Source organism: Platalea leucorodia, assembly GCF_965183815.1.
Source record: "Platalea leucorodia genome assembly, chromosome: 6".
NCBI classification, from domain to species: Eukaryota; Metazoa; Chordata; class Aves; order Pelecaniformes; family Threskiornithidae; genus Platalea; species Platalea leucorodia.
In genome coordinates, this window is record NC_138828.1 from 83,164,045 (window position 1) to 83,177,775 (window position 13,731).

At 48.3% G+C, this 13,731-nt stretch overlaps 1 protein-coding gene across 1 annotated transcript in view; it reads left to right on the forward strand.

Annotated features, from left to right (window-relative positions):
• Positions 1-3,571: 3,571 nt before the first annotated feature.
• ADRA1D (adrenoceptor alpha 1D) overlaps positions 3,572-13,731 on the forward strand; it is a 52,397-nt gene continuing 42,237 nt past the window's right edge. The window contains exon 1 of the mRNA XM_082316570.1: positions 3,572-4,609. Coding sequence (XP_082172696.1) covers positions 3,643-4,609 — 967 coding nt within the window. The 5' untranslated portion in view covers positions 3,572-3,642. The remainder of the gene's footprint in view (positions 4,610-13,731) is intronic.

Genomic DNA, 13,731 nt, shown 5'->3' on the forward strand with positions numbered 1-13,731 from the left:
CCTGTCTTTACAATCACTTAAATATTATCATTTCAGCACTCTTCTGCATTGAACGTGAGCAGGCTCCATCTCTCCCAGGTCCAGAGCTGGGAGATGCTGCAGGCAGCTGCACCACAGCTTTGCAGAGCAAGGGTGCACCCAGGGCATGACCCTCCTTGGTGTGCCTTGTATAAACCTGGAGTACCTGCAAATGGCGATCAAAATCCTTTAAGCTGTGGTTTTTGCACCGAAATATTGCCTTCCTTTTTCAAGACTCAGGCATAACACGTAATTACAGCGTGACAAACACTGTTCATCAGGTGTATGTCTCTTTATTTAAAAACCCTGTTCACATCACTGCGTGGCACTACCCAAGTCCTAGGATAAACCCTGCCCCAAACGGGTAAAGTAGAGGGAGGAAAGAGATGTAAATGTCGAGAGGGGAAGGAGCTGTACCTCCTTCCAGCTCAAGCCCAACAGATTGGCAAGGTCCCAGGTGCTCACAGATCTCCGTGTGTGTTTACTTCAAGCCCTTCAGTTCCTCCATGCAGACCTACCCGAACACTTTTATTTGGGTTTAAGTGCATTAGTATAAACCTGTTCCTCATTAGTTTAAATTAACTGCAATAGCCCTGGTTTAGACTGAAACAAGGAGACAGATGGAAAGCAATGAGGTAACTGGATCTTAATGAGTTGATGTTCATTAGCTGAGCTGTGGTGACGGCACGGGACGTGCTCTCTCCTTGCCCTGGTTGGGAGGGGAAAGGCATCAGTGCAACCTCAAGGGTTTTGTACATGTTTGGAGCAGGTTCATCAGTCCTGAGCAGCACACGAGGTGGAAGCCCCAGCCTATCCTCCACCAAAAGGTGCAGCTTCAGCTCAGCTATCCCATTCCTGTGTCCCATTCAAACCCTGTGGTCCAAGCCAGCTCCAGCCTCTCAGCAACATGGGCAAGTTGTCTTCAGAGAGGTCGGGAGAGGAGAGCTCACCTAGGGAGGACAAGATGCAGGGCAGATGCAATCTTCACCCTAATGACATTAGCTATCATGTCATTTGGGGGAAACCTTTCTTTTCTGACCAAAAAGGTGGTTAAAATCCTGCTGTACATGAGAAGTTCAGGCTAGCCTTAACTTTGGAGAAAGGCACATGTTTTCTTTATCTCTGTATGTCACTGGATAGATTAGATGAGATATATTTATCTAGACAGCAATCTGTGTAGCTGCAAAGATACAGCTACAAAATTCCATGGGCTGAGATCATCCCATGCTGAGTTTAGCATCCCAGTAAGAATGATACTTCATTTTGGTGGTTGACATGTTTTATTCAAAACATAAGGAAAATGAGTAATTTGACCTCAAGTGTTGGCTGTTTGGGCTTTTTTTTTTTAATTCATATTAAAAAAAAATACAGTTTTTTGGGGGTGTTCTTTTTTAAGCGAAACCATCCTTTTGAACAATTTCTTTGTACAGTATTTGTTCCTGTTTGCTTGTGTTTTCCAGTTGCTCTACTTTGCTTGTTCCCAGATGGGTCAAAAACCCTAGGAAGGAGGGTGAAATCTTAAGGAAGAGAAACATGCGTGAAAGAAATAAGGAAGATTATAAATGTGTCATTTCCTGCAATGATTGTCAAGGAAAATAAGGGAATAAATATACTATTATATTTTTTTGTCCAATTTCATATCCAGTGAATCAACAGATCTCCCATGCTCTGACAGAGCAGCAGTTAAATCACCTCACTGCCCACTTGGACTGCCATTTAAAGTCATTTTTTTAAGAAGGAGAAGTTGAAAAATCATAGATAAACACACTCCAAGGAAATATTTCCTGTGTACAGTAGAAAGGAGCTGAGGGAGAGCCCCTGTTCAACACTGGGGTCAGTCCCCATCGCAATGTATGGAGGCAGGACAGTAGGGTCACTGGGAGGAAACCAGTGTAAACAGGATCTGCTTTTATCAGTGGGAAAAAAACCCAACCTTGTTTAAATTAACCAGAAATATGCGCCTATATGTTTTAATCACAAGCTGCTGTTTCCAAGTTTTGCAGTGGGGTTAAGCCACAGATGAGGAGCTGCTGATCACACGCTGTCCCTGAATGCAAGACGCTGATTGTCCCTTCTGTTTTTGGAAGGAACTAGCGAGGGGCAGCCCATGCTTGCAGCCCGAGCAGGGTGCCTGGGCTAGAGTGGCAGGATGGGAGGACAGAAAGGAGACCTGCCAGTCTTGCAGGGCAACCTCCTGATGGGATGCTGGAGCTGGGGATGACCGGCCTGCCTTGCAGAGCATCTCGCCTGGTGGGATCATGGGGATGGGGATGCAGAACCCCCCAGCCTTGCAGAGTATCCCTCCTGGTGGGATCATGGGGCTGGGAGTGACCTGCCAGCCTTGCAGAGCATCCTCCCTGTGGGATCATGGGGCTCGGGGTGCAGAACCCCCCAGCCTTGCAGAGCATCCCTCCCGGTGGGATCATGGGGCTGGGGGTGCAGAACCCCCCAGCCTTGCAGAGCATCCTCCCGGTGGGATCATGGGGCTGGGGGTGCAGAACCCCCCAGCCTTGCAGAGCATCCTCCCTGTGGGATCATGGGGCTCGGGGTGCAGAACCCCCCAGCCTTGCAGAGCATCCCTCCCGGTGGGATCCTGGGGCTGGGGGTGCAGAACCCCCCAGCCTTGCAGAGCATCCTCCCGGTGGGATCATGGGGCTGGGGGTGACCTGCCAGCCTTGTTGAGCATCCTCCCGGCGGGGTGCTGGGGCCGGGGCCCAGGCCCCGGGAGCTCAGCAGCGCGGAGGTGCAGCCCCCCCCCGGCGCAGCGCCAGCCCCCGGGGGTGGGGGGGGACCCGGGGCCGCCCGCGGCGCCGGGCAAACCCTGCGCTCTGCTGCCCCCTGGCGGTGGCGGGCGGCGCGGCGGCGGGACGGCGCCCCCCCGGGGTACCTGCCCCCCCCCGGGCGTCTGCACCCCGCTGCTGCCGCCTGACCCCCCACGAGGGGGTGCCTGCCCCTCCCTGGGGGTGTCTGCTCCCCCCGAGTGCCTGCCTGCCCCCCCGCACCGTCCCGCCTCCCCCCGCCGCCTCTGCAAGCGCCCGGCGCTGCTGCCGGCTTCAGCCTGCCCCGGGCTCGCCTCGTCCCGCAAACCAGCGCTGCTGCCACCGCCTCCTCCTCCTCCTCCTCCTCCTCCTCCTCCTCCTCCTCCTCCTCCGGCGGCACCTGACGCGCGGGGCTCCCCACACCCCCCCGGCCCGTCCCACCCCTCCCTCCCTCCCCCGCCCCTCCCGGAGCTCTCCCGGGCGAGCGGGAAGGCGAACGGAGCCGCCGAGCGCTGCCGGCCGCTGCCCAGCGCAGCCCCCCCGGAGCATGCGAGGGCAGCGGGGGGACACCGACCTCGCTGCCCCCCCGGGAGGGCCGGCGGTGGGGCTGAGCGGCGGTGGGAGCCGGTGGCGGGGAGGGGGGCAGAGCTGCCGGCCGGCGTGAAGCGGGCTGGGGCGGCGGGGGACAGCGCATCCCGCCTGCCCTCCATCCCTCCATCCCGGCTGGGGGGTCCGAGCCTGGGCCCGGAGCGGGGGAGCGAGGTGCTGAGAGAGACTTGGAGGGGGTTGCGGGGATCATGCCGGGGGGGCTGCGCCTCGGCATCGCTTTCTCCTCGCCCTCCATGGAGCCCGGACCTTTTCTACAATGACTTTCCCTGAGCTGAGCAATGGCAGCTTGAGTGGGAACCGGACGGGACAGGGCAGCCAGAGTGGTGCCAACCGGTCCTGGGGGCTGCAAGGTGAGGAGACCCCCGAGGGCAACGGCACCACGCTGACTTTCGCCTTGGACGTGCAGGCGGTGGGCGTCGGGGTCTTCCTGGCCGTCTTCATCCTCTCAGCCATCGTGGGGAACATCCTCGTCATCCTTTCGGTGGCTTGCAACCGGCATCTGCAGACAGTCACCAACTACTTCATCGTCAACTTGGCCATCGCCGACCTGCTGCTCAGCACCACCGTGCTGCCCTTCTCGGCCACCTTGGAGGTGCTGGGCTTCTGGGTGTTTGGGCGCATCTTCTGCAACATCTGGGCAGCAGTGGACGTGCTGTGCTGCTCCGCCTCCATCATGAGCCTGTGTATCATCTCCGTGGACAGGTACATTGGCGTCAAGTACTCTCTCAAGTACCCCACAATCATGACCGAGAGGAAGGCGGGGGTCATCCTTGTGGTGGTCTGGCTCTCATCCATGGTCATCTCCATCGGGCCACTGCTGGGATGGAAGGAGCCACCACCGCCAGATGAGAGCATCTGTAGCATCACAGAAGAGCCGGGCTATGCCCTGTTCTCCTCCCTCTTCTCCTTCTACCTGCCCCTCATGGTCATCCTGGTGATGTACTTCAGGATCTATGTGGTGGCCAGGCGGACCACCCGGAACTTGGAGGCAGGGGTCAAGAAGGAGAGGAATAAATCCATGGAAGTGGTACTGCGCATCCACTGCCGCAGCGTGCTGGAGGAACCTCTCGCCAGTACCCGGAGCAAGGGACACAACTTCAGGAGCTCCCTCTCTGTGCGGCTCCTCAAGTTCTCCCGTGAGAAAAAAGCAGCCAAGACTCTTGCCATCGTCGTGGGTGTTTTCATCCTCTGCTGGTTCCCCTTCTTCTTCGTCCTGCCTTTTGGTAAGTGACCCCGTCCCCCATCCCAGCCCCGCTGCCCGTGGCTGAACCCCTGGGGACCTGCTTCTTGGGACAAACTTTCAGGACACAACTCATGCATGGAGGTGAGGGATAGGTAACTGATAGCTGAATAAACCAGCAATTAATCAATTCAATTAATTAACACTTATTCAATATTTATTAATCAGAATCATATAATCAAACTAAATAGCAAATTAATAAAATAGCAGCAGAATAATTGGTTTAATTAATTCATTCTGCATTCAGCACTTTCATTAATGAAGTTCAGGCTGAGGAGGAAGCAGTTCTGTTTCAAACAGGCTGTGATTATGGCACAGTGGTCTCCAAACAGCTTTGCTGTCCCTGCCCCCAGCCTCCCGTCCTCCCAGTTTGGGGGAAGGCACCCGGTTCTGCCTCTGTGTGCTCAGGGCTCCCGTCCCTGCCATCATCATCAACTGATGATGATGATGCAGATGAGTGAGGTTTGATCCCTCCAAGGAGCATGTCAGAGCCTGAAACCTAAGTCCCACCAACTCCCTGGGATGCCAGTGTTGTGCAGGGACCTGGAGCAGGACCAGGTCTTACCTACAAGGCTGATGGTCCTGGGTGATTTCCCAGGACTGATTCACCTCTCGCAGGAGTCAGGCCCTCAGCTCCTGGCCCTGCCATGCTGCCCGTGCCACGGGGAGTTCATTTGGGGTTGTCTGATGGGTTGTGCTCTAAAGTTTCGGCAAGTTGTTTGCTCGGGTGAAAAGGGTGCAGCCCCCTGCGTGCAGAGGAGGCTGACTGGGCACAGAGCCCACCGGGCAGGGGCCATGTGTTGTCCAAGGCAACGTCCCCCTCCAGCACCAGTGCTACCCGTGACCCATAAAGTGCAGGAAAGCCAGAGCTCTTCATCTCCGTCTCATCTAACAACAGGCATCCAGGTCAGGGGACTGGATTAACCTTCTGGAGTGGTGTAGCTAAATCTAGGGGTGAAAAAAAAGATTAAAATAACTTCTGATTATTGATGATGGCTGTTGCACAGAGCTCAGCAAAGCAGAGATGTCTGTCACTCCATCTGCTCGGTGGCACCTGCGTATCCCACAGCCCACCAGGGACTTGTGTTCAAGTAACCCTGCGGCCAGGGAAACATTATAGCTAGTTCTGCACTTTTTCTCAGGATTTTTCAAATCCTCTTGCTCGAAACTGCCTCTCAAGTCAATGGAAACAGAGCATCGTGACCACAGGACTCATTTTGACCTGCCGAGGTTTTGATCTCCCTCCAGCATTGTGGCTGGCCCCCTGGGGACAGCTGGAGCCCAAGGCTGTTAGACACCTAATTGGGGCCACTCAATCCCCACCTGCCCTCCGGTGGCATAATCCACCAAGACCAATGGTGCCTTCGGAGCTGAGGTGTCCCTAGGGTGGTGGATCAGGGTTGTGGGTGTCCGGTCTCACCATGCTGCTGTCTTGTACCCTTTTGCTTCAGTTTCTCTCTCTGGGTGAGGGTGGTATTTGGTGAGTTTATCTCAGCTCTCCATAAGGGTGAAACTGCTGCTGTGAAGAGTTTCACCCTATGTAAGCATGGGAGTTCGTGGTATAACTCAGGCAGGGAGCAGTAAGGCTGCAGTGAACTTCTCTCACTACAAGACCTAAGATAAATTATCCCGTCTGACTGTGCCTCAGTTTCCCTTTAAGTGATCAGGTGCATTGGGGGATTTTTGTAGCTTGCAAATAAACGATTTGGGAATTGTAGGGCTCAGGGAGATGCCAGTACCCGAAGGCTGAGCCCTCTGGGCAGCCCCAGTCTGATACTCATCTCCTTGGCTGATCAGCAAGGCAGGACCCATCTCCGAACCTCATTCACACCTTTACACCTTACAGCTAATGAAGCTGGGAATCAGGATCCTGTTCCTCTGAGTTATTCCCAGTACTTGGAAATAGAGAAAAAACACCAGGCAAATACTTTTCAGCAGAAAAAAATGTTTTATTTTGTTTTACCGTATCTGTTCTCCCTTGAAACCCTTGAACCAGCTTCTCCACTGATGTAAATCACTACCCTTGCACTGAAGTCAAAGGACATACGCTGATTTACGCCAGCTAAAAATCCAGACTTCATTCTTCAAGTACCTCCCGTGAACCCATTTGCTTCCTCCAAGCACACAACTTGCCAAGTTCTTCATAAACATGGCTTTGATCTTTACTTCCTGCTGTATTATACGTATAATATAAACACAGCAAAAGTTCATTTATTTTATGACTACAAAATATGCTGCCTTTGATTTCACCCCCCTTTAATTGATTGCAATTTCCTATTCAAACCTGAGAATCATTCAATGTTATCTAGAAGGAGAACAGAAACTTCTGCAAGGTCTAATCTCTGATTTTACAGCTCAGGAGGCAGGTCTGAAACTCAGAGAAATCAGCAAAGTTCACTGTAAAGCCACGAACTGAAACATGCTGGGGCCCATTCTCCTTGAAAAGAAGATTTTAAATGGTTAAGTAGAATTGCTTTTTTATTTGCTTGTTAGACAAACTTACATGAAATAATTTGGGGCCAACTGGAAATTATATTGCCACACATTTTAAATGAAAATGAAACACTGGTGAGAAAAAAATATCGCTTTCACTTTGAAGTGAAATGTATTGTTTCAATTTAAGAAAAGAGTGAATGGAAGTTTATTAAGAAATGAATACTCAGATACATTTCAAAATGAACTGTCACATTAAAATGAAATGAATAAGTGATCTATTTTCTCCTGAAAATATCGAAAGGTTTTGACATGAATTTGCAAGAAGTTGTCAGTGACTTACACTGTTGACTGACTGTTGTCTGATTATACATTTTAGGGATAAGTAAATTTGTCAAGTGAAAAAAAACTCCCAGCTATACTTAGCAACCAGAAACTTCTGTACTGGCTCTGTCACCGGTGTCTGTGTCTGCACGCATCTTTGCAACTCTCTGCAGAATAGTTTCCACGTTAGTTACACAGGAATAATATTTATCACATCAGTGTTGAGAGGCGGAAATAGCCAATAATTTTAAATAACAGGACCTACATATGTGCCAAATGTTGTCAGCCATTTTTCCATCCTTGAATAATCTACAAAGATTCTTCTTTAAATCAGCTCAAACTCCTCAATACCTCTACAGTCTATTTATCAGCTGAGTAATTTAGCTCACTCTTGGGTTTGTGATACATGTCCTGAAGCACAAGATGCCGTCACCAGGAGTTTTAACACAATTAACAGTTTCTGTAGCTAATAAGACTCTTTAAGCAGCTGGTTATCGTAATTACCCCCATAATTCTTGTGTGGGTTGTATCTTTTGTTGGGTGTGCAGTAGAGCTCTACCAAGCTGCTTTGTCTGGGGATCCTGGGTGGTGGCTTTGTGGTTTATGCCAGGGTGCCTTTTCCCTTAGCAAAGACCTGCCAAGAGAACATAACTGGAGGCTTCTCAGAGATGCGGGCCAGGAGTTTAAGGGTGTTTTGTAGGATAGGATTCGTCTCCCTTTGGTTGTCTCAGACATCTGTGCCTTCATCTCAGCTAGTCATAGCATCATGGAGATGCTAGTTGGGAGGGAGCTCTGAAGGTCCAGCTCCCTCTCTGAGCAACACGAGCACCAGATCAATCAGTCATATTCACCCAAAGCTCCTTTATCTTTCCGAGGGGAGTGTCTTGAAGGTGTGACTCCTTGGGATGAGATGAATTGTCATGTCAATCTGCCTCTTCCTCTCCCTTGACTACAAAAGCAGCCAGGGGCAACTAACCAGTTGATGGTGTCTGCACTGCAGGTATTTGCAGAGAGGTGGGATGTATCCTAGTCTGGGGTTTTTTAAGTCTAATGGAAGCAAGATGCCCAGGTGAGAGAAAGCTCAATCCTGTGTCAGCTCAAGCCTCTATTAGAGAGAGAGGATAGACAGAGAAACTCTCTCTTGACTCACATAACCATAGAGGCTTCACTGGCTCTTCTGCTAAAGGAAAACCCTGTTAAAAGTTAGGTGCTGGATTTGTCCTTGCAGTAGGGCATCTATGCAATGGGCCACGGAACCAGAACCCCCTATACAACACCTACAGATAGATAGTCTGTAGATAGATAGATCTCAGACCTGATCCAGGAGGAAGTAAGTAAGAATAGGAGGAGGGATGGAGCCCTGTTCCCCATCGACTCTTCAGTGGCTGGGGAGCATGCGAAGACAATGTGGGACCCCAAATGGGACTATCTCAGGAGTGGAGGCAAAGACCTTTTCCATCACCACCCCAGAAGCATCTAAGAGGAAACAATCATCCCTTGGGATCAAGGATGCACTAGCCAGTACCCAGGATGGCGATTTACACACTTCAATGGCCCTTGTTTTTTAAGAAGCATAGTCTAGTCTAGGTGGTGGTCTCCCATGTTTTTTATTCTTTGGATTTGGTTAGAAATCAAGACCGGTGTGATACAGGCACAGCAGCACCCTTAGCTAGTGCCACACAAGGGTGAAGGCAACAACCCAAGTCTCCCTTCCCTCCACAAGCAGCAGGTTACCCAGACAAGGAACGACTTAAGAGATCCCTCAGTATGAGCAAAACCCTCTGTATTCACGGTCTTATGTTTGCCTTGGGGTGGTGACTTGCCCGTGTTTGCAGTGGAAGCTAGTACTCATTTCCAGCTATGATTCAGAAAAAGTGTCCTGGCTTTTTTACCTGCATCCTGAAGGACAGGCAGCTGCTACACAAAACAGGCTCAGAAAGGTTTCCTTCAAGTCAAAACAAAAATATTTTTGTAGATGCTGTTTTTCACAGGGCTAAAGTCCTTTCACAAAACATTTTGGAGAAGATGGGCTCGCAGAGGCATAGCAGTGCTCAGGCTTCGGTAACTGTCATTTGTAAAATAAATGATGGGGAAGACAAGGTAGATAGAAGCACATTTCAAATGAGACCAGGTCTGTTCTGGTAGAAGTGGAGAATCTAATTCTATTCTGGTAGAAGAGCATTTGCCATGGTTTCCTAAGAGAAAAAGGGCTTATGTCATCGCCCTGTGCCTGTATGCGTGTAAGCCTTTCCCCACCAGCTGACGAACTCTTTCATCAATCTCAATCACATTTGAGAAAGTGCTAAATACCCTCAATATACCAAGTTCCTATAAAAATGGGCAGATGGGTAAAGGAGTGGGAACTTTTATACTCTCCCTCACAGAAGGAAGGTTGCAGAGTGAGCTCAGCCTCTGGTTAGACATCAGAAAATACTCAGTAAAAATCCAACACAAAACACAATTCCCCAGAAAACCAAACTTCTTTAGTTTTGTTGTGCACAGGAGGACCTGATCAAAAGTGTGATTTAAAAGGAGGAGGATGAAAGATAGACCATTCAATTACTTTGATGGTCAGGGCAGTCTCTTGCATCTCCTGAAATTTTCTGAGTCATGGTGGAAGTGGCAGAATTGGCATGGAAAAAGGAATGGGCAACTGCTTTGGAATAATTAGCTATGGCCCAGAGCATCAAATCAAACTGGAACAAGAGCAATTGCAATGAACTATTCCATCTGCCACACATCCCCCATTGATCTTGGTCCACAGGAACCATGCATTCATTAAAAATGCCAGCAAAGACACAAACACAGAGTCTCAAAAGCTGCTAGGTGCCAGGCTCCAGTTTGATTTATTGAACGTCATCCAGGCAAGAAGCAAGATTCTTCTCATCTGCTTTGCACCACAGGATGTTTCCATCAAATGGGCTCATGCCAAATTAGCATAAATCCATGAAATCATAGGGGATGGATGGGTCTTCCAGCACATCTCCCTTTCTCAGGGAAAGATCACTTGACCCCAAACCATTCCTGACTTGTTTTTCAAGACTATTCTTAAAACACTGCAGTGAGGGCAAATCCATTACTTTCCCAGGCAAAGTATACTGTTGCTTAAGCAGCCCTCAAATGTGATTTCTGCTTCTCTTTTTCCACTTCAGAGTGTCTGCAATAACATTAGGGCTGTGTTGCAGCCTACCAGAATGTCATTCCTAGGGCATTATAGCAGGGATGCATGTGGCGGGCATGGCACAGTGACACACGGGGGTATACAGCCCACTGGAATAGCACTGGAGGAATAGTCCAGGCACAGGGGACCTGGTTGGGAGTCATCTGCATTGATTGTGTCTGTCTAGAGATAATACTGTGGAAAAGCAACCTGTGAGCTGGGTTTCTCTCCAGGGAGAACATGTTGACATCCTGCAGAAGGGCACAGGAAAGAATTACAAATAGGCACATGAATAACCATCCTGTGAGTAAATTATGTAGCTAAAGCGCTTGATGGTGTTGATTCACTCCTTGTGCCCTAGTGCAGAAGCCGCCAGAGTATAGAACAGTGAAACTGTCTACAGGTGTTTGGAAATAGCCAGCAAAAAAGGATTATTTGTAGCCCAAATGAGTGCATGTGGTTCCCTTCCTACCCATTACCCTGTGTAGAAGGCCAGAGATAGATGGAGGACTTTAGTACAGTTTTTGCTGTTACAGGAGATGCAGCATTGTGGACTTCAAATAAGGATTTGGGCACCCAAGTTTGAACATATGCTTTGCCTCTGCCTGGTGAAAGTAATGCAGTGATTCATTGAAGTGACCAGGAATAGGACCCAGATGTCCCATGACCTGTGTACAGGATTACTCTGCTTCCAGTCCACCCACCGCACCACCAAATAAAACTATTTAAAGCCAAATGTCTGTTTTTATATCGCAGTGTCTTGACGCATCTGGAGGCAGTTGCTATGATGGGTGTACCACAAACAGGAAAAAAATAGATCTTGAACCATTTAAAACTACTGTGGTCCAGTGGGCAAAATTTTATAAAATCTCTCAACAGGAGTTTTGGAACCAGTACCAAAATACACCATATAATATTAAATGCATCTATATTAAGCTGGGTCTGACAGTTTTATTATATTTGCACACACAAAACTTCGTCCTGGCTATTCTGAGAAGGAGCTTTCAATTATCCTGATCTATCTTCATTAATTCACATGTGGATAAATATTTGCTCGTTAATTCTGATAATCTGGTTAATGAGACGTAATGAAGATTGAGCGGAAGGGTGAGGATGCTCTTTGGTATGATCACACAAGGCGGTTGGTTAATCTCTTGCTACCAGCTTGTTTCTAATTGGGTTTGCCCAATGCACTTGGTACTAGCAACTTTGTCATGTTAGCAAGTAACAGTCTAAAAGCTTCATGCTACCTGTAGGGTTTTAATTAGAATTGTGCTGGCTTTAGTGAGTATATACAACACTTTTGCTCAAGGCTCTTCAGAAAACGAGTAATTTTCCCTTGGGAAAGCAACCTGAATTACCTTCCGATCAGTCAATCGGGACTTTTACTTGATATGATTACTGTGCTGTATTCTAGCTAGGGCTGGTAATACCTGTTAACATTACAGGACCCTTCTGCAATAAAATCCCAGTTTCTGGTGCCAAACATTATCTATTAGGTAAAGTTTTCCATTCCATGTCTTTGTAACAGGCTGAATTTGTTCTGCCAAATGTGAGACAAAATGAGATAGCCATATCTGAGGAAGATGACAGGAAAAAACACAACGTTCAGTTCCTATAAGAAGTGTTATGGGGACAGCCTTGAGTTTAAAAAGCTTTGGCAGTACCATATGTCAGAGCAGAAACTGGACGTTTTACTCCATCGGGGTTGGGGGATGCTTTATGTCAGGACAGGGCAGGAATTGGACAAAGCTGTACCAATGTGGCCAACTTCTGTGAAGAAAGCATGTTTCTGAGGCGTTGGCAAGGATGGGCAGTTTGGCAAGACTGGAGCTTGCTGTGGAAGGGCTTTTAAGAGCAATGACCTGAAGGTGTCTGATGGGCATTTCTGCTCCTCTGCAGTCCCCTCTACTCCTCATTTCCACACTGTTCCCATCTTCTCCAATGTCAATACAGTCCCTGGCATTGGATGCCAACAGTATACAGCCTTCAGCTAATTGCTTTTCAGCTTTCTACATAACTAACAATGAAAAATAGGTATTTTGAGGCTGCAGTTCATCTCATCCTAATATCTCTCTCTAAACCAGTCAGATGAGTCACATCCCAAAAACACCAGTGTCTCCTCAGTGCCTCTGAGGAAGACCAAAGATCCCCAGCTCCAAGGTGCACAGTGCACACCTAAACTAGCTGAGATGAATCCCACTGTGAAGCCAAATGTGGGACCAGTTTTGCCAAAGTCTGACACACTTTCAGCTGGAGCTGATAGGACCTGCGCTTTAAGGATGTGGAGCGCTCCATAACACCAAGGGCTCAGGAATCCACACTCAAAATATAGACATATTTTGGCATTGCTTTGTAGATGGGATGGTAAAATGGCTCTAAAGCACCTTTTTCGCCTTGGAGACCTGTGAAAAGAAAAATATACATGTTTGCAAAATGTTTGGCCTTAACTGAGCTAAGTACCTTCAGATATCCATGAGGAAACAAATAGTTCTGTCATCAGAGAGGAGCTGAGCAGGGTGAGTTTGTAAAGTGTGCAGCCACGTACTGACCAGTGAGGAGATACTGAATAGCTCAACTGAGCTATTACTTAATTGAGCACCCACCTTTCCTTGCAACTGGTGTGGCAGGGACACTGCAGAGACAAGAGAGCATGATCCTGAAATTAAACTCTTGAAATGTAAGAAACCAAAGTTTTGCAAATGTGATTTTCACTTTGACCTTGTCAATTTTTTGAGTCCTTAACTTTGCAACTTCCTTAGTGTTCATTTAGCAATGTTATTATATAGGATACAGCATAACTTGTCTGGAAGCTATTGTTTTGTGTGTTCAGTAGAAACCAGTGTTCACCACAGTGGTAGATGTAAACAAGACAATTTTTAACATATAACACAATTAAAAAGCAAAGAATGTGAAAATCTATTAAAACATTTGTTTTCTGTATGAGAAAATACATCTTCACAACAGCTGAAGCCCAGAATCTATAGTTGCAAAGGCTGTGGTTTACACACCCCATTTTCAGCAATTATCTTTCCATGGACACTGGTGGGATTTTGAGTTGTGCCTGCAGCAACGTCTACATTTTAATATAAGCTCCCAAATCCAAGTAGCTGATGAGGACAGGAGCTGCCTGGGAAAACAGGGGTTTTCTTTGAAATTTCTCTTTCCACATAAATTCAATTCAGGAA